This window comes from Octopus sinensis, linkage group LG2, assembly GCF_006345805.1.
Source record: "Octopus sinensis linkage group LG2, ASM634580v1, whole genome shotgun sequence".
Classification (NCBI taxonomy): domain Eukaryota; kingdom Metazoa; phylum Mollusca; class Cephalopoda; order Octopoda; family Octopodidae; genus Octopus; species Octopus sinensis.
Window position 1 is genome coordinate 91534772 of NC_042998.1, and position 22500 is coordinate 91557271.

At 32.7% G+C, this 22500-nt stretch overlaps 2 protein-coding genes across 2 annotated transcripts in view; both read left to right on the forward strand.

The window, feature by feature from the left end:
- Positions 1–12820, forward strand: part of LOC118762202 (titin-like) — a 285670-nt gene extending 272850 nt beyond the window's left edge. Inside the window, exons 98-100 of the mRNA XM_036500741.1 lie at positions 8390–9915; positions 11259–12686; positions 12812–12820. Coding sequence (XP_036356634.1) covers positions 8390–9915; positions 11259–12686; positions 12812–12820 — 2963 coding nt within the window. The remainder of the gene's footprint in view (positions 1–8389; positions 9916–11258; positions 12687–12811) is intronic.
- Positions 12821–12902: 82 nt separating this feature from the next.
- LOC118762203 (titin-like) overlaps positions 12903–22500 on the forward strand; it is a gene marked incomplete at its 3' end in the record, with an annotated part of 23821 nt that continues 14223 nt past the window's right edge. The window contains exons 1-2 of the mRNA XM_036500742.1: positions 12903–13866; positions 13926–16511. Of these exons, the coding sequence (XP_036356635.1) occupies positions 12903–13866; positions 13926–16511 (3550 nt within the window). The remainder of the gene's footprint in view (positions 13867–13925; positions 16512–22500) is intronic.

Sequence of the window (22500 nt, forward strand, 5' to 3'; positions counted from 1 at the left end):
ATACATACATGCACACACACACACACACACACACACACACATATATTTATACATATATGTGCACTCACATGTTGTGAGTTTGATATGTATTGTTATTTAACCATGTGTTAGCTTGGATTGATCAAATGTATGATCAAACATCCAAGCTATAACTGTGAGCATGTGGGTGTGTGTATATATATCAGCCAATTTGTTTGTTAGTCTCTTTCTCTTTCTCTTTCTCTCTCTCTCTCTCACTATATATATATATATATATATATATCATCACCATCATCATCACCATTTAACATCTATTGTCCATGCTGTTGGACTGTTAGACTATGCTGGGAGGCTGCACCAGACTCCAGTCTGATTTGGCATAGTTTTCTATGGCTGAATGCCCTTCCTAATGCCAACCACTCCGAGAGTGTAATGGGTGCTTTTATGTGACACTGGGGTACTTTTACATGCCACTGTCATGGGTGCCAATTTGCGTGACACCGGTATCTACCACAACAGTGATTTTAGTCAGCTTTATGGGTCGTCTTCTCAAACACAACATAATGCCAAAGGTCTCTGTGAGACTCAACACATACATATATATATGCATGGCTATGCATGTGTCCAAGTGTTTCTGTCCCTTTGTCTCGACACCACATGGTAATTGTAAAACTTAGAGATCTTTGTAATGTTTCTCTGTGTTTACCTTTGTTGATACAAATAAAGAAAAATGAAATGCAATCTGTCAAAAAAATGGCAGAAAAAAATGTATGCATTGATGCATACACGCACGCATGCACACACACACACACACACATACACACACACACCATCATGCATACATATATACTCACTCATTTACTCATTCACACATAGCTCATATGATACAAATATGTATAACTGAGACTTGGAGACAATTAGAACTCGGCAGGCCTTGAAGAATGAGTGCATGTCATTGATGAGGTACACAATGGAGATGAAAGGACTGATAAATTAAAGGATTAACCGATTAATTGAACAATTAAGTAGTCAGTTAATCAAGTAGTCAATTGGTTTTACATCAGCTTCTCTCCTTTTTTACCATTCCCTCATCTCTCTCCCTAGGTTCATTGCCCACACTCTCTTCTTTCTCTTCTCCCTCTGATGTTAGAGTCACTTTAAGGCCTGGCAAGTCACAAGGCCATCATCACTAGTACTGGTGCCGTAAGAAAGGCACTCAGTAGATTCTCTTAAGTCGTTGGCATTAAGAGGGGCATCAAGCTATGGAAACTAAGCCAAAGTAGACATTGGTACTTGTCACCAGTATATGACTACTTATATAACCCTATAAGTCTGCGTGATATACATATGGGGTTAAATAGTATGTGTGTGTGTGCATGTGTATGAATATTTTTATATACATGTGTGTTTATATGCACACACACACACACATATTCAAGTGAGTGGACGAATGAAAGAAAGGGCACTCAACTACATTTATTGGGATTTACATGTATGAAATCTGAACCAAACTGTTTTGATCCATATATATATTTGTATAGATTTTCATGTGTCACATGGACCATTGCCACCCTACTTCTTGGGCATGCTTTGCTCTTCACTAATGTGGTGTGTAATTTTGTGTGTCTATTCACTTTACAGGTCCTTCTCTTAAGCTGTTTTCCACATAGCTTGGGATTTGAGGAATCTGGGTAGAATGTTTGTGCTTTTAAAGTTATTCCATGGCTTTCTTATTACTTGGTCAAATCATTTTATTTTCTTCCCTTTTATAGCCCTTGGTAACAGTGCATGTCATATGAATAACTTTATTCATGGAAGTTTTTCTACAGGTATCTTGAAATGATACCCCTGTAAAGACTGCATTTTGAAAACTTCTTCTCTGTTAATATATCTTGAGATATTCGGGCCCTTGTTTCTGAGGAGTAGGTTGTGACTCAGAAAATATGGGCATTTGACTGCTTGAGTTGCTAACTGTGATCTTAACCTATTCTAAATTAGTTTTCTAAATCTTCCAAATGCCAGAGATGTTAGTAATACCTTCTCTTTTCATGTTTTCTGATCAAACAGTTCCATACTGCCAACAAACTCTGTGACATTTTATTTCAGAACTATCATTTTTTTGCTAAGTGACAGGATTGTGTATTTTGTACCCTTAATTTTTATACCTACTTTTTGCATATGCTTCATCTAGCTGTTAAAGTATCAATTTGTCAAAGATCACAGATATTAAGATCGTGTCATCAGCAAATCTAGTATCTATGGAGAGGGTCAGTGAGTACCAGCCTCTTATCTAAGTCTTTCACATCATTCATGTCAAACGGCAGTGGCTAGTAGGCAGCCTTCATTCAACCCCTCATGCACTTAAACCAATCCATTAGCTGACTACCTATCACAAAATTTGTTTTTAATTTTGACACAAGGTCAGCAGTTATGAGAAGATAGGAAAGTTAATTACATCAACCCAAGTGCTCAACTGCCACTTATATTATCAACCCAAAGGGTAAAAAGCAAAGCCGACCTTGATAGAATTTAAACTCAGAAAATAACACTAGAAGAAATACTACTAAGTATTTTCTCTGGCTTGTTAATGATTCTGCCAGCTCACTACCTTAATAATTATAAATAATAATACACTTATCTTAAGATGCTGGGTGTGTCACAGCGACTGATTTTAACAAACATGCAGATTAAAAATAAATAATAATTAGTAGTGGTAGCAGTAGTTTTTATTACTGTAGTAAAGATGTTTTCTTATATTAACACACTGGTATTAAAAAGTAACACAACCTCAGTTAAATTTTTTATCTTTCAGTACATTTTAAAAAGTTTGTTAGTAATATCAGTAGTTAAAAAAGTAATGTATCTCTTCAAATATTAAAATTACTTATAAAATATTGATTGCATGCAATAATTTGATAAATCGATAAATTGCCAAAGAAGATATTATTGTTTGCATATTCAGAAATGAATTCATCTTTCTTTTGAAGCAGAACAATAAACATGATTTAGATATACAATTGAAAGCAATCCTCTAAATGCATTTTCAGAATTTCGAATTCATAATCATTTTTTTTCAAAATAATTAATTGTATGAAAGATATAATTTCTGTGAGGTTTTTTAGTGCTGTTTTGTGTTTGTAAGCTGTCTGCAAAGTATTTCTTCACTTGAGTAGTTAATTCTTTTGAAAAGGAGATTGAAGTTGTAACTTTAGACTGCATCTGGAAGAGAAAAATATAAAGAAAATAATGTTTAATAAGCCAAATTAGCCAGTTAATTCTCTAGTAGTGCTTCAGCATGCTTGCTGCCCATAATACAAAACCAGTAAAAGTTATAAAGATTCTGTCACAGATTTCAAAATTTCAACACTGAATATTTTTCCATATAAATTATATATACTATCTTCATCATCATTTAGTCTCCATATTCCATGCTGGAATGGGTTGGATGGTTTGACAGGATCCAACAAGTCAAAGGACTGTGTACATGTTCATAATATAGAGGGTGGCAAGCTGGCAGAATTGTTAGTACGCTGAGCATAATACTTAGCTGTATTTCACCTGCTGTTACGTTCTGAGTTCAAATTCTGCCAAGGTTGACTTTGCTTCTCATCCTTTTGGGGTTGATTAAATATGTATCAGTTACACACTGGGATCAATGTAATCAACTTAATCCCTTTGTCTGTCCTTGTTTGTCCTCTATGTTTAACCCCACTGTGGGCAATAAAGAAATAGATACATGTATATATAAATATATGTATATCATCACCATCATGCTAGCATGGGTTGGATGGTTTGACATGGAGCTGTCCAGACTCTATCTATTGTGCATGGTTTCTATGACTGGATGCACTTTCTAACACCAACCACTTAAATGGGTGTGCTGGGTGCTTTTTATGAGCCACTGACATGGGTGCATTTACACAGCACCAGCATGGGCACATTTATGCAACACCAGCTTGAGTGCTTTGTATGTGATACTGGCATCTGAAAGGATAAGCCTGTATGTGTGGTAGACAGAGATTTTACTTAGCTTGACACATTTTATAAAGTGCAACAAATCACCACATCTCCTGGTCTCTTGTCATTTCCCCAGTGAGGTCCAGCATCTGAAGATCTTTTCTCATCACTTTGTTCCACGTCTTCCTGGGTCTACCCCTTCCACAGGTACCCTCCATGATTAGAGCTTGACACTTCTTTATGCAGCTATCCTCATCCATATGCACACACATATACACACACACATATATGTAAATTATAATTATAAAAGTATATCTGTCTGTCTATCTATCTGTGTGTGTGTGTGTGTGACATTCTATATAATTATTGCGAAATTGATTTTATAAGTTCTTTTGATGGTCTTTCATTCAATTTTGTTATAGTAGTACGAAAAATTTGATAGTATCCTCAACAAACTGGTTGAAAAAGTGAAAATTATGCAACTAATTATTGATTTGAATAATGTTACAGTGCTGTGTCTTTCACAATACCCCTACTTTACTATACTTTAACGACATGCTTTTCTTGACTCTTACAGTGGAGGAAATGGGGTTTGCTACCTTCTCTGAACAAAGAAGGTGGATTTGAGATTGTCACTACAATGTCAGTGTTGCTAATGTTGTAGTGTTAATCACAAGTCTACCTTCTTGTTTGGAGAAGGCAATAAATCCCCTTTCCACCATTGTAAATGAAATAATGGATCATTTTGGCTTATGGAATGAATACCTGCCAGTTTAATAAAGAAGAGATTCCATTGAAATTTTGTCCTAGTTAGTCAAACAGAAGTATAGCCTCAACAAATTAAACTGTTAAAAACATTAGATTTCCAAGATAAGAAGCATGTTAATATTCTTCCACAAAAGCATCAACCCACATTTATTTCAAGATCAACATTTTCAACATATATTTAATTGGTTATATATTTTATTATGCTAGTTACATTTTCATCCTAATGATCACAGATAAACTTATGACACAGAATTCTAACTTATCTTGAGATCAGATGTTATATTTCGATTTTGTGATTATGGCATAGTGTGTATGAAATTGTATTAGATACAATTTCACCCTTGCTTTGAACATCTAAAAATTAATGTAATGTAGCTGCTGAAATGTGATTTCTTAAGACATTTTCCTGTGAACAGCATTTTAAAAATGGCGTTTATAAAAAAAAAATTATCCAAAGTTTTCATTAAATATTTTGAATTTCTGAAGAGAGAAAAGAGAAAGTAAAATAAAATATTTGAAAATACTTATTTTCAAACAATTTCTTCAATAAAATTCTTAATTTTCTAATGCTGATGTATTATTAAATCAATACATTTTATTCCCATAAAGAAAAAGTGTAGTTATTTAAATTTGATGGAGAGAAAAACCACAAAGCTACAGATGAATTTTATATAGTTTCTAAATCTGCAATATTTAAAAGTAAAAATGAAATCTGGAATAGCTACTTTCTATACACAACAGTTAACTACTATTTTGGTAAAATGCTCATGTCACATTTGATTACTAATTTTGATTATATTGTTATATAAATATATTCTTATTTTCTGCTATGACAATAAGTAGCACTTTATTAAAGTGATTTTTAATCCTTTTGAATTTTAAACTATGTTTTTTTTTCTGTTGCAATGGCTATTTTAAGATATTTAAAATGTATTTACTTTCATAAATTATATTCTTGTTGTGCTGAATAATCCATTATATATATATATATATATGTACTTCCTTTTTCAAATATGTCTTTCATGTGGCTTTTTTTTTTGTTTATTTCAGGTAAGATACCAATTTCTTTGGTGAAATTTCTGTTATCGGATGTCAAAATGAGTCTACATAATTTATTCTTCTGCAGTATCATTACTTATACATATGTGAGAAAAAATTATAGATATTCAACAGAATGTGTGTATTAAATTAAAAAAAAACTTTATTTCAAAGTCTTACCAAAATTATAATTTAATTTTCTACATCTCAGGTATGTAATCTTATAATTTCTATTTTCAATGATTAAAATGTGTTTTAAGGAGGTAAAGTAAAAATTGAATCATTCTTGATTTAAAATTAATTTCTTTTAATCAGTTTTTATTTTCAGATATTAACTCACATTTTTGTTTATTATTTATGAAATATATATTGGTCTGTCTTCATATTATTTTGCCTGACAAAATTATAAAAGGCTAAGTCTGAAAGTTGTGGAATATTTAGCTTTTTTTTTAGACAATACTAAAAATAAAAGAATTGTTAAAGCCATAATTTAGTACAAATATCACTGTTTTTTTAAAACAATTTTAGGACTTCAACAATTAATGTTTGCTGTGGTATGCACATAAAAACATACACATATTTATAAATTAAATGCATGTATTTTTATATGTATACATACATACATACATATGCATACTTATATATATATATATATATATAATATATATACTTTTCTCTCTCTCTTTTGCTCTTTATGTATTTGTATGAATATGTATATATGTATGTATATCTCAAGTACTACTGGTAACATGTAACCCAGTACAAACTGTTGCATAGTCGGGTCGTCGGCGACTAAACCGGCAACCCCACCAAGCTTGCTTGGTGAGGAAGGTGTTTATTGGACACCCTACGGGATGAAAAACAAAACCCGTCAAAGAGCGGAGGAACTCTTGAGAGTCAACAGCCATCCAATAAATGTCTTAAGGCTGTATCATGCGTGGGGACATAGAAATAATCAGACTGAATACCTGATCGCACGGTTAAACCAATGGGAGTGAAGGACTCCTAGCCTTTGTTAGGGCATCCATCTAGAAGGCAACTCAGGTAACTGGGATAACTCTGACATAAAACCTGCGGCTCAGTGGTTACTGATGATGTTGACTTGTTCTTCTTTTCGGATTATGGCTACTGTTGCTTAGTGAGTGGGATTGACTCAGTGCACAGCCTTTCCTCACTTTAAAAAAAAATCTTCTTGCACAGGCATTGCATGATAACAACATTGATTAAGCTTCGTGCAATGGCCATACTCAATAACGAGGGGGCAGCCACCATATGTACATGTATATATATATATATATATATATATATGAAAGAAATAAGTGGAAATTTTACTGGTGAGTGTGTTAAATTATAGGGCACTAAAAGAGAATGACTTTCCCCAGACACAACAATATATATATATGGGATATGGAAGCACTCTGTCGGTTACGACGACGAGGGTTCCGGTTGATCCAATCAACGGAACAGCCTGCTCATGAAATTAACGTGTAAGTGGCTGAACACTCCACAGACACGTGTACCCTTAATGTAGTTCTCGGGGATATTCAGCGTGACACAGAGAGTGACAAGGCCGGCCCTTTGAAATACAGGTACAAGAGAAACAGGAAGTAAGAGTGAGAGAAAGTTGTGGTGAAGAGTACAGCAGGGATCACCATCATCCCTGCCGGAGCCTCGTGGAGCTTTTAGGTGTTTTTGCTCAATAAACACTCACAACGCCCGGTCTAAGAATTGAAACCGCGATCCTACGATAGTGAGTCCGCTGCCCTAACCACTGGGCCATTGCGCCTCCACACACACACACACACATATATATATATACATATATATATATATATATATATATATATATATATATATATATATATATAATATATATATATATATATATATATACCTACCTCCTAGCTCCTACATCTGTTGGTAACAAAGGGCCCCTCCCTCAGAGTGAAAGGCAAATTGTATGATACCTCTGTGTGAACAGCCATGCTACATGACAGTGAAACATGGGCTGTGACTGCTGAAGGGCATGTGTAGGACTGAAAGAAATGAAGCTACTATGCTTTGCTAGATGTGCAATGCCTGTCATGAACGACAGAGTGTAAGTGTCTTGAAAGAAAATTTGGACATAAGAGGCATAATATTTGTATACAATAAATGAATTTAATACAATACTCTAACATTATTATAATCAAAAATAATATGGCTTCTCCTTTTCTTCTGCACACAATCAATTCAAAGTATACATAAAAAAATAATCAAAAATATGATGACAAATAAAGGTAGACAATCGCAGTTTAGTTACCAGGGAAGAAGACATCTGAGGATGACTTCTGGTTTAATTGCATTGAAATTATGATGCATAAACCCTTCTAGACACTGTATGAGACTAATTTAAACATATGCAAAATAAAATACTAGATACAGACACACAAAAGAAATTACAGTTATAATGTAAATAATTTATTTTCTCAGAAAACAATGGAAGAAATAATGGATTTTTTTTCAATTGTTTCTTGTAAAATAATTATTTGCTTTTCATTTGAGACCAAATAATTATTTTGTTTTCAGGCATTATAAATAAATATGGAGACTAGATACTAAAGATGTTTTGAGAATATTTTCTTAAAAATTATTTAATTTATATTAGGTGATTTGCCAGTTTATACAGAAATAAAAGAGAGAGTGGAAGAACAGGAAAAGACCAAAGATATACCAGGAGTAGTATTACAAAAGGCTTCAGTAATAGATGAAATTTCACATCCATTTGAAATAACTAAAGGTGTAAATATGGATTTATCTTTCCAAATAACTTCTAAAGAAGTGGAATATTCTCCAGAGGAGATTGAAGTAGTCCAAGATACTGTGAAACAGAAGGCTATTGAAATAGATATAGGAAAACCACATGAAGTTTATGTCACTCAAAGAGAACAAATAACAATTGAACCAATTAGTAAAGAATTGACACAAGTTGATATCAAACCTGAAACTAAAGAGGAAGTTTCTATTCAACTTGACGTTGGAGAGAAACCTGTTGAGAAAACAGAAGTTATATCTATTGATATTGGTAAACCTGAGAAACCAGTCAGTGAAATTGAAGTGCAAGTTGCACCTCATGTACCTGAGATAATTTCTATACAAAAAGAACAGATAACTACAGATAAAAGGGAAATTTTAATTAGCAAAGAAGAAACTGAAGTTATTCCAGAAATTTCTACAGTTGATATTGTGCAAGAAAGTACAGTTCAAATGGAAGCTAAAGAAATGGAAATTAAAGAGAAGAAACCACAACTTACTGATATTACAACAATTTCTACTGCTGTAATGAAGGAAAAACAACCAGAAGAAGAAGTGAAACCTGTTTCTGAAATTCAACCAACAGATGTATCTGAGATGGTAATACCAGAGGAAGTTGAAACTGCTAAAGTTACCTCAATTATAACTACAAGCACTGAGGAAAGGAAGACCAAGATTTCTCCAGAGAAAATTAGTGATATTCCTGTGGAAATGGTATTATCAATTGACTCTAAGAAAGTCACATCTGAAGATCAGGTACCAATGGTTATAAAGACTGAACAGACATATACAACAGGTGAAGAAGAGGTGGAGAAAGAAATTACAGTGCAGACATTGGAAATGCCATTACAAGACACAGTAACTGTAAAACCAGTGGAAGAAACTGGTATTCAAATTTCTGTGAGTTCTACAAAAGCATCTGCTATTGAAGAAGCTCCTGTTGAAGATGTAACTGAGAAGGTTGTTGAAATCAGCAAGGAAAGTGAAATGAATCCTGTGAGTAAAGAAGTGAAAGATATCTCTGAAATGACCATTATAAGTGCTCCATCAGTAAGTGTTGTGAGTACAGCTGAAGAAGAACTTTCTGAAGAAGAATTCTTTGATATTCCATCAACTGAAGAAAAGAAAGTGGAACCTAAAGAGGTTTCTGATGAGGAAAAAGACACATTAGTTAGTGTACGTGATGAGATTCGCACAGCAGAAGATGTGCTAGTTGATGCTATTGAACATATCACTGATATAGAGAAAGAACATGTAGAGATACCTATGTCTGCAGCTGTTGTTAGCACTGATCTTCAAGAGATTACAATTAAAAAGACAATTCCTACTGAAATTGTACATGAGCAAGTAGTTTCAAAGGAACCTGTTGAAAAGACAGAAGTTCATATTAAACCAGAAACTAAAGAGGAAGTTTCCATTCAACTTGATATTGGTACTAATCCTGTTGAGAAATCAGAAGTTATATCCATTGATATTGGTAAACAAGAAAACCCAGTCAGTGAAATTGAAATGCAAGTGGCACCTCAAATACCTGAGATAATTTCTATACAAAAAGAACAGATATCTAGAGATAAGAGGGAAATTTTAATTAGCAAAGAAGAAACTGAAGTTATTCCAGTAATTTCTACATTTGATATTGTGCCAGAAAGTACAATTCAGATCGAAGCTAAAGAAATGGAAATTAAAGAGAAGAAACCACAAATTACTGATATTACTACAATTTCAACGACTGTATTGAAGGAGAAACAACCAGAAGAAGAAGTGAAACCTATTTCTGAAATTCAACCAACAGATGTATCTGAGACGGTAATACCAGAGGAAGTTGAAACTGCTAAAGTTACCTCAATTATAACTACAAGCACTGAGGAACGGAAGACCAAGATTTCTCCAGAGAAAATTAGTGATATTCCTGTGGAAATGGTATTATCAATTGACTCTAAGAAAGTCACATCTGAAGATCAGGTACCAATGGTTATAAAGACTGAAAAGACATATACAACAGGTGAAAAAGAGGTGGAGAAAGAAATTACAGTGCAGACATTGGAAATGCCATTACAAGACACAGTAACTGTAAAACCAGTGGAAGAAACCGGTATTCAAATTTCTATGAGTTCTACAAAAGCATCTACTATTGAAGAAGCTCCCATTGAAGATGTAACTGAGAAGGTTGTTGAAATCAGCAAGGAAAGTGAAATGAATCCTGTGAGTAAAGAAGTGAAAGCTATCTCTGAAATGACGTTATAAGTGCTCCATCAGTAAGTGTTGTGAGTACAGCTGAAGAAGAACTTTCTGAAGAAGAATTCTTTGATATTCCATCAACTGAAGAAAAGAAAGTGGAACCTAAAGAAGTTTCTGATGAGGAAAAAGCCACATCAGTTAGTGTACGTGATGAGATTCGCACAGCAGAAGATGTGTTAGTTGATGCTATTGAACATATCACTGATATAGAGAAAGAACATGTAGAGATACCTGTGTCTGCACCTGTTGTTAGCACTGATCTTCAAGAGATTACAATTAAAGAGACAATTCCTACTGAAATTGTACATGAAGAAGTAGTTTCAAAGGAACCTGTTGAGAAGAGAGAAGTAGAAATTAAACCTGAAACTATAGAGGAAATGTCTATTCAACTTGAAATTGGTGCTAAGCCTGTTGAGAAAACAGAAGTTGTATCCATTGATATTGGTAAACCAGAAAAAGTTGTCACTGAAATTAAAAAGACAGAGGTTGATATTAAACCAGAAGCTAAAGAGGAAATGTCTATTCAACTTGACATTGGTGCTAACCCTGTTGAGAAAACAGAAGTTGTATCCATTGATATTGGTAAACCAGAAAAAGTTGTCACTGAAATTAAAAAGACAGAGGTTGATATTAAACCAGAAGCTAAAGAGGAAATGTATATTCAACTTGACATTGGTGCTAACCCTGTTGAGAAAACAGAAGTTGTATCCATTGATATTGGTAAACCAGAAAAAGTTGTCACTGAAATTAAAAAGACAGAGGTTGATATTAAACCAGAAGCTAAAGAGGAAATGTCTATTCAACTTGACATTGGTGCTAACCCTGTTGAGAAAACAGAAGTTGTATCCATTGATATTGGTAAACCAGAAAAAGTTGTCACTGAAATTAAAAAGACAGAGGTTGATATTAAACCTGAAACTAAAGAGGAAGTCTCTATCCAACTTGACATTGGTGCTAAACCTGTTGAGAAAACAGAGGTCATCTCCATTGATGTTGGGAAACCAGAAAAAGTGGTAACTAAAATTGAAAAAACAGAGGTTGATATTAAACCAGAATCTAAAGAGGAAGTGGCTATCCAACTTGATATTGGTGCTAACCCTGTTGAGAAAAGAGAAGTCATGTCTATTGATGTTGGTAAACGTGAGATACCAGTCGGTGAAATCGAAATGCAAGTGGCACCTCAAGTACCTGAAGTTATTTCTATACAAAAAGAACAGATAACTACAGATAAGAAGGAAATTTTAATTAGCAAAGAAGAAACTGAAGTTATTCCAGAAATTTCTACAGTTGATATTGTGCAAGAAAGTACAGTTCAAATGGAAGCTAAAGAAATGGAAATTAAAGAGAAGAAACCACAAATTACTGATATTACAACAATTTCTACTGCTGTAATGAAGGAAAAACAACCAGAAGAAGAAGTGAAACCTGTTTCTGAAATTCAACCAACTGATGTATCTGAGACGGTAATACCAGAGGAAGTTGAAACTGCTAAAGTTACCTCAATTATAACTACAAGCACTGAGGAACGAAAGACTAAGATTTCTCCAGAGAAAATTAGTGATATTCCTGTGGAAATGGTTGTATCAATTGACTCTAAGGAAGTCACATCTGAAGATCAGGTACCAATGGTTATAAAGACTGAACAGACATATACAACAGGTGAAGAAGAGGTGGAGAAAGAAATTACAGTGCAGACATTGGAAATGCCATTACAAGACACAGTAACTGTAAAACCAGTGGAAGAAACCGGTATTCAAATTTCTGTGAGTTCTACAAAAGCATCTGCTATTGAAGAAGCTCCCGTTGAAGATGTTACTGATAAGGTTGTTGAAATCAGCAAGGAAAGTGAAATGAATCCTGTGAGTAAAGAAGTGAAAGATATCTCTGAAATGACCATTATAAGTGCTCCATCAGTAAGTGTTGTGAGTACAGCTGAAGAAGAACTTTCTGAAGAAGAATTCTTTGATATTCCATCAACTGAAGAAAAGAAAGTGGAACCTAAAGAAGTTTCTGATGAGGAAAAAGACACATCAGTTAGTGTACGTGATGAGATTCGCACAGCAGAAGATGTGCTAGTTGATGCTATTGAACATATCACTGATATAGAGAAAGAACATGTAGAGATACCTATGTCTGCACCTGTTGTTAGCACTGATCTTCAAGAGATTACAATTAAAGAGACAATTCCTACTGAAATTGTACATGAAGAAGCAGTTTCAATGGAACCTGTTGAGAAGGCAGGAGTAGAAATTAAACCAGAAACTAAAGAGGAAATGTCTATTCAACTTGACGTTGGTGCTAACCCTGTTGAGAAAACAGAAGTTGTATCCATTAATATTGGTAAACCAGAAAAAGTTGTCACTGAAATTAAAAAGACAGAGGTTGATATTAAACCTGAAACTAAAGAGGAAGTCTCTATTCAATTTGACATTGGTGCTAAACCTGTTGAGAAAACAGAAGTTATATCTATTGATATTGGTAAACCTGAGAAACCAGTCAGTGAAATTGAAATGCAAGTGGCACCTCAATTACCTGAAGTTGTTTCTATACAAAAAGAACAGATAACTATTGATAAGAAGGAAATTATCATTAGCAAAGAAGAAACCGAAGTTATTCCAGAAATGTCTACAGTTGATATTGTGCAAGAAAGTACAATTCAAATGGAAGCTAAAGAAATGGAAATTAAAGAGAAGAAACCACAACTTACTGATATTACAGCAATTTCTACTGCTGTAATGAAGGAAAAACAACCAGAAGAAGAAGTGAAACCTGTTTCTGAAATTCAACCAATAGATGTATCTGAGACGGTAATACCAGAGAAAGTTGAAACTGCTAAAGTTACTTCAATTATAACTACAAGCACTGAGGAAAGGAAGACCAAGATTTCTCCAGAGAAAATTAGTGATATTCCTGTGGAAATGGTATTATCAATTGACTCTAAGAAAGTCACATCTGAAGATCAGTTACCAATGGTTATAAAGACTGAACAGACATATACAACAGGTGAAGAGGAGGTAGAGAAAGAAATCACAGTGCAGACATTGGAAATGCCATTACAAGACACAGTAACTGTAAAACCAGTGGAAGAAACTGGTATTCAAATTTCTGTGAGTTCTACAAAAGCATCTGCTATTGAAGAAGCCCCGTTGAAGATGTTACTGATATGGTTGTCGAAATCAGCAAGGAAAGTGAAATGAATCCTGTGAGTAAAGAAGTGAAAGATATCTCTGAAATGACCATTATAAGTGCTCCATCAGTAAGTGTTGTGAGTACAGCTGAAGAAGAACTTTCTGAAGAAGAATTCTTTGATATTCCATCAACTGAAGAAAAGAAAGTGGAACCTAAAGAGGTTTCTGATGAAGAAAAAGACACATCAGTTAGTGTACGTGATGAGATTCGCACAGCAGAAGATGTGTTAGTTGATGCTATTGAACATATCACTGATATAGAAAAAGAACATGTAGAGATACCTGTGTCTGCACCTGTTGTTAGCACTGATCTTCAAGAGATTACAATTAAAGAGACAATTCCTACTGAAATTGTACATGAGCAAGTAATTTCAGAGGAACCTGTTGAGAAGACTGAAGTAGAAATTAAACCAGAAATGAAAGAGGAAATGTCTATTCAACTTGAAATTGGTGCTAAGCCTGTTGAGAAAACAGAAGTTGTATCCATTGATATTGGTAAACCAGAAAAAGTTGTCACTGAAATTAAAAAGACAGAGGTTGATATTAAACCTGAAACTAAAGAGGAAGTCTCTATCCAACTTGACATTGGTGCTAAACCTGTTGAGAAAACAGAGGTCATCTCCATTGATGTTGGGAAACCAGAAAAAGTGGTAACTAAAATTGAAAAGACAGAGGTTGATATTAAACCTGAAACTAAAGAGGAAGTTTCTATTCAACTTGACATTGGAGAGAAACCTGTTGAGAAAACAGAAGTTATATCTATTGATATTGGTAAACCTGAGAAACCAGTCAGTGAAATTGAAGTGGAAGTTGCACCTCATGTACCTGAGATAATTTCTATACAAAAAGAACAGATAATTTCAGATAAAAGGGAAATTTTAATTAGCAAAGAAGAAACTGAAGTTATTCCAGAAATTTCTACAGTTGATATTGTGCAAGAAAGTACAGTTCAAATGGAAGCTAAAGAAATGGAAATTAAAGAGAAGAAACCGCAAATTACTGATATTACAACAATTTCTACTGCTGTAATGAAGGAAAAACAACCAGAAGAAGAAGTGAAACCTGTTTCTGAAGTTCAACCAACAGATGTATCTGAGACGGTAATACCAGAGGAAGTTGAAACTGCTAAAGTTACCTCAATTATAACTACAAGCACTGAGGAAAGGAAGACCAAGATTTCTCCAGAGAAAATTAGTGATATTCCTGTGGAAATGGTATTATCAATTGACTCTAAGAAAGTCACATCTGAAGATCAGTTACCAATGGTTATAAAGACTGAACAGACATATACAACAGGTGAAGAAGAGGTAGAGAAAGAAATTACAGTGCAGACATTGGAAATGCCATTACAAGACACAGTAACTGTAAAACCAGTGGAAGAAACTGGTATTCAGATTTCTGTGAGTTCTACAAAAGCATCTGCTATTGAAGAAGCCCCTGTTGAAGATGTAACTGATATGGTAGTCGAAATCAGCAAGGAAAGTGAAATGAATCCTGTGAGTAAAGAAGTGAAAGATATCTCTGAAATGACCATTATAAGTGCTCCATCAGTAAGTGTTGTGAGTACAGCTGAAGAAGAACTTTCTGAAGAAGAATTCTTTGATATTCCATCAACTGAAGAAAAGAAAGTGGAACCTAAAGAGGTTTCTGATGAGGAAAAAGACACATCAGTTAGTGTACGTGATGAGATTCGCACAGCAGAAGATGTGTTAGTTGATGCTATTGAACATATCACTGATATAGAGAAAGAACATGTAGAGATACCTGTGTCTGCAGCTGTTATTAGCACTGATCTTCAAGAGATTACAGTTAAAGAGACAATTCCTACTGAAATTGTACATGAAGAAGTCGTTTCAAAGGAACCTGTTGAGAAGATAGAAGTAGAAATTAAACCAGAAATTAAAGAGGAAATGTCTATTCAACTTGAAATTGGTGCTAAGCCTGTTGAGAAAACAGAAGTTGTATCCATTGATATTGGTAAACCAGAAAAAGTTGTCACTGAAATTAAAAAGACAGAGGTTGATATTAAACCTGAAACTAAAGAGGAAGTCTCAATCCAACTTGACATTGGTGATAAACCTGTTGAGAAAACAGAGGTCATCTCCATTGATGTTGGGAAACCAGAAAAAGTTGTCACTGAAATTGAAAAGACTGAGGTTGAAATTATACCAGAAAGTAAAGAAGAAGTCTCTATCCAACTTGACGTTGGTGCTAAACCTGTTGAGAAAATAGAAGTTATCTCCATTGATATTGGTAAACCTGAGAAACCAGTGAGTGAAATTGAAATGCATTTTGCACCTCAAGTCCCTGAGGTTATTTCTCTAGAAAAAGAAGCAATAACTACTGATGAGAAGGAAATTATCATTAGCCATGAAGAAATCGAAGTTACTCCAGAAATGTCTATAGTTGATATTGTGCCAGAAAGTACAGTCCCTGTTGAAGTCAAAGATTTGGAAATTAAAGAGAAAGAATCACCATTTACTGAGCTTAAATTGAGCATTCCTGGTCCTGACACATTTGAATCATTGAAAGAAGGTGTTGAAGACATAGGTATCTTGTGGATCCTCATGCAGGATTTATTACGTGCTTCTGCACTCACTGCCGCCGCTTGACTTTACACAAGCATCAATATCTGTAGCTTACCAATGCCTCAATAGCATGCTGTTCAATGTCTATTACCATGTCTTTAACTACTGTATTTGCTTATATGTCTCTTTCAGCTCAATAATTTGTCAGTAGTTTTGTTGGGTCTTTGTTGTATTTGAAAATATTGTCCATATATGGAAAAAAAAATTGCTTTCCTTGTATTATTATGTAGTGCATGTAGCTTTGCCTACAATGATCTTAGGTGACATAAAATTGATTGTCTGTCCCTTTCTTTGTATCTTCCCCTTTTATATAGTCTTCATGTCACTGTGATTTCCATTTTGTCTTTCATGATTATTTTTATATGAGTTCAAGTTTCTTTGTTTCTCTAAATTTGTCTATATCTTCTTTACTCTTCTCGTTATCTTTTGTCTTTTCTGTCTCTTATCTTTCATTTCTTTTCCTGTCCGATTCTCTTCTGATTCTCTTCTTTAGTTTGAATATTCAAAATATTCATTTCATACTATTATTATGTAAATATTCTCAATGTGCTTATTGTCCTTTAGAATATTTTTTAAACAAATTAGTATTGAATATGTCCTTTGATACTGATAATGTCTAACTAATGCTTTATCTTATATGATTGTTTATAGGTTTGATATTAGTTCATCTTTGATTATCATGTCATTGTGTAGAATGTCTTAGTGTATACATTTGCATGAAAAAGAGCCTATAATACTTGCATTTTGTGCATATATGTAAAGTGAAACATGCTCAGTATTGAAGTTTGTATTCATGATTACATTTATCATATGAGAATTAATCTAAATAAGGGGATTTTGTATAAAATCATGAAGAAATATTTTAGTAAATAACAGGATTCTCTCTGCCTAGTTTTTAGAATTTAACAATTCATAATTGTACATTCTTGAAATATATTCTTCATAGGCCATTTACTTCATCCTTGGAGTTATTGTTTTACACATCATATTGAACATCCATATTTTTACTCCCTTTTCCTAAAAGTATACAGTTTCTTAGTTGAGTTGTAATCTTAGGTACTGTATTTAGTAAGCAACATTGTTATCTCACTACAAATGAAGGAACAGGTTTCTGAAAATTATAGGAAATCACAGAGACTCTTAAAAATAAACTTACAGTAAAAAGAAAAATATGCAAGATGGGATTCATAGTTTTAGGATGTTTCTTGTAAAATCTCATCTCCAAAATTCAGAGATGTACATCTGTATTTCTTCTAAATGGTTTAATGGGAATTTAATCTTATATAATTTAGTTGAATTTCTTTATATTTGTTTCTTTTTATTTTATTTATATGGTATTTCTTTATTTTAAATGTTAGTAGTCTTTATTTGAAAAATTAGTTAAATACAACGCAGATACTTAGTATACTGGGTTTATGTGTATAAAAAATATCAAGGGAGAATTCACAAAAAAACAAAAGATGAAGACAGGTGGTGTAGACAATAAACAGATGTATTAATTTAACACTCAGAAATTGAAAAAGTCTTTAACGTTTTGAAGAAAAGGAAGACATACCAAGAAAAATTAGTTTATGTGGTTCCATGTGGTCAATTGCTTATGCATCCTTAGATTGTTCATATTTGTAGATAACAGGATATAAGCATAAATATGCAACCATATACAGACATATGCACACTGTTTACTCAATATAAATGTCTTCTATCTTTCCTGTAGGTTAGCATTTTAGTGTTCAACTGTAATCAACTCTTCCATCTACAGGATTTCTGTTGCTATTGCTCATCACTCACTATCTTGCTGTGTCACAAATAATACACATAATACACTTTGCCTCTTTTGTGTAGAATGATACCCTGTTGACCTAGCAACTGCAATAACTACATAAAATCATATCCCTTTATATTCTAGCTGGTGTTTCAACTATTATATTTTTTACTACATCATACCACTGCACTGATTTATGACCTCTTAAGTAATGGAAAATATTTTCTTCCTCACTTGAACTATCTACGAAGGTCATGTAATTCATATGATGGAGTTTCTGTGCATCATTTGCATCTAAATTCCTGGTTCTTTGCTAGTCTGTCAAAGATCCTTCTGCACTTTTTGAACAACCATTGTTTACACTTGAATACACAGTATTTAGTTCTTCACTATGTTGGGTCAGAACTTACATAGCGAATAAAACCAGTTTCTATATAGCTCTGAGATATTATGCTCTTTGTTACCAATTAGGACTGTTGCCAACACTATTATCATCTACAGGGCTTTTAATTGTTTCTATGTTTGGGACGCATTTTATGTAATATTTTTGATAACTTATTCAATGGGAGCTAGGTTATAAAAGTTTCCAAGGACATTTAAATTTGAACACGGATTATATTTTCAAAAATTAAGGGATTAGAACACAATAATACATCCCTGTATATGGAGTTTGCAGCTGAACTTACTGGCAGTTTTGACATTGATTGTAAACATTCTTGTACATGACTTGAATTTGTTCTTACAAATTTTTCATATTCGCATATGCTACTATTTATACATCTGATTAATGAGTAAGAGATGCTGTAAAAGCGACTTCCTCAGTTGACAAATAGACTGTAAAATGTTGCAAGAATTCTCTATATAGTTTTCAGATTCAAATCAAACTATATTTTTCCAAAGCCAACTCTATCCTCAATATTCTTAATCCGTTAGTTTTTATCTTCAATAATACCATATATCCATTTAGTTTTTACATCACTTTTTGATAATATTGCTGATTATTACAGATGACAGCTTTCTATACTATCTTATGCATAGCACCCTTTTGTAATGACATTTCTATGTCTCTGACTTATGCCTCTTACATTGGAAAATTGTGTAAGAGTTGTTCTCAACATACTTCTGTCTAATGATTGCTGGCAGTTATATCATATTGTCTTGTATTTAAGAATAGTACACAATTCTTATTCTTATAATATAGAACATTAAAAAACTATTCTACCTTCAGCTTTTTTGTTGGTTAAATAAAATTATCATCTGGTTTCTAGCATTTCTTCCAATACTGTGGACTAGTCCTTATAGCCTTATCCACCATTCCACTGTACTATTCCACCAATATATATGACTGTTTCCTGTATGGAGTTCTGCTTCATTCACTGATTCTGAGTAAACATATACTTTAGAAATACTTAACTGTCATCTGTGTTATAAGTTGGTTTTTTCCCCCCTAAATTGTTAGTCTTACAGATTTTTACTCTTATAGCTCTTTCAGTCTTTCCTTCTTTATCATACTAATTGGAAGTCTCGTCTATTAGTAAAGTCTATTCACTTTCTTCTCCTCTGTGTCATTTGTTTCCTTAAGTTCTTCATACACAAACTGGCTTCATAAGCCCCTAACTAATCAATGTTGTGGTTACACTTGTCACTATAATAGAGAAACCATTCGTGAGCTTTGTTTTCTGGTAGCAAATCCACTGTATGACATGCTGAGTGGTAGGTGGTTCATTGACCAGCAGGTTGTATCATAGTTTGTCATATCAACCCAATAACTTTGTACCACAGAACTTATAGAAGCTTTCATACCACTTCATTTATTGTTTCATATACATACTGTCTTTGAGCACAAATGTATTCATATCATTTCTCTATATAATTCAAGGGAATAATGGCAATATCATTGCCATCATTCTCCAGAAGATTTTGTATATTGATAATTCTAGAAAGCACCTTATGTCCAAAATAGTTGGTTGAAATTTTCAATTATAATTGAGTAGTTGACAAGAGAAATGAGAAAGTAAAATAATAAAACAGAATATTTTAAGAAAATTTGTATTCTGCTTTGTTCAACAATGTATTTAAGCTAATGAAGGAGCAGTTACATGGTTGTATGACCTGGTAAAAGCAACCAAATTCCTTCATATCCCATTGTCTTAAAAAGGTAGATACTGGATAATAGGTTGCTTGTAAACAAGTAAAAGACAACATAATCATGGCTAAAAGGTCTTCGGTCAGAAGTCTGCTGCATTAAAACTGACTTGTGGCTAAACAACATTTACTGCTATCACAACAACTCCATCGGTAGCACACTGTATATTTGTTAAAAAGATATCAAATGCTAATGCATTGCTGTGTCTCATATATAATTGGAGTTGGGAATATATTTAGTACTTACTTATAAATGATTACTTTGCTAAAAAGAAAAGTTACAGCTAATTAATTAATGCTGTTTAGTTTTATTTTCATATGAAAATCATTTTCATATAATTATACTTGCTTCTTGTAATTGTAGATATCTATGTGCTTTATAACTTTCAACGCTAAATTTGTTTTGGATTTAAGAACAACTCTAATTCTTTATTATGTAAATGATTTATGTTATATAAATCAAACAATATTTCTGCATTAAATAATATTAACAAATGATATTTAAATGTTCAAAAGTAAGGAGTTGTTTGCAATTGTGGGAAGTTCAAAACAATTGTATTTTATTCTCCTGTTCCTTAGTTAAAATGATAAAATTCATTGGTAGTTGTTTTAGTTGTTGAAAGTTCATTTTTTTTTTTTAATATTTGAAGATCTATCTAACTCATTTCAACAGCTAAATTCGTATAACTTCTCAATACACAATAATCAAAAGCAAAAATACAATTTCCAGTGGACATGTTATGTACATGATACCTAATATTTGAGAAAATTGTGTATGTTCCATTTGGTTGCAGAATATTATTTAACTTTTATGCAAATATTTTCTTATTTCATGCCACTATAATAAATGACTCTATTAAAAATTTCTTTATCTTTTATTTTTAAATATTAATCCTTCTTTTTTCATTGCAACTTTATTTTAAGATATTTATTATTATAGTTAATGGCTTGTAATGTTGATTAATTATACCTAACTACCTACCTACCTACATACATACATGCATACATGTAAATACATATATTCATATCTTCTTTTTGAACAAATGTCTTTCACTTGGTTTTTTTTTTTTATTTCAGGTAAGATATCAACTTCTTTTATGGAACATCTTTTATCAATTACCAAATTGAATCTACTTAATAAAGTTATACTACAGTATTGTTACATACTCGTTATGGTATTGTTACATACCCATTATGGTATCTGTACTCAAAATATGTAGATATGTGGGAAAAAGTGAGAAATATTCAACAGGGAAAGTATATCTTAAAGTCTAATTAAAATGTTTACCAAAGTTATGACTTAATTTTCTGCATCTCAGGTATGTAAACTCATAATTTCTATTTTCAAGAATTAAGATTTTATTTATTATAAGCAGGTTTGGTAGAAAACTAAAACATTCTTGATTTATGATTATTTTTTTTTTTGTTCATATTTTTATTTTATCCTCATTTATATTCACCCTGTCTTATTTTCAGATAGACAATCACATTGCAGTTTACTATTGATAGTTTGATTTGTTTCATTTTTTTTCCTCAGAAGAAATTCAACAATAATATTTCTGAAATTTAGAAAACATTTTGTTTCTGTTTTTTTTTCTTCTTTAAATATTAAAGCAAATGTTTTGTTGTATCTTAGGAAGGTCATTATGCCAATAATAAACATATGCAGTCCATATGTTTATTATTGATATCATGACCCTCCTGAGATATAACAAAATATATTTCAACACATGAGTTCACATCAAGAATCTTGCAAACCAAATAATGTAACTATTACTGTTTTTTAATTTCATAAAGATATCAATTTTGTTGAGTTACATATGAATAATTTTAAACTTTTTTGATACCAGCCTACCTTGACTAATATAATTAGGACTTAATTTATTAAAGATGATGAAAGTCAGACATGTGTAACTGTTATTATAAGGAGGTTTTACATGGAACAAAAGAATATCTTTTTTTATATTTTACTTTATGCAATTTACATCTCTACTTGCCATGATATCATACTCCTTGAGTAAAATATTAAGGTACTCTTAAGATA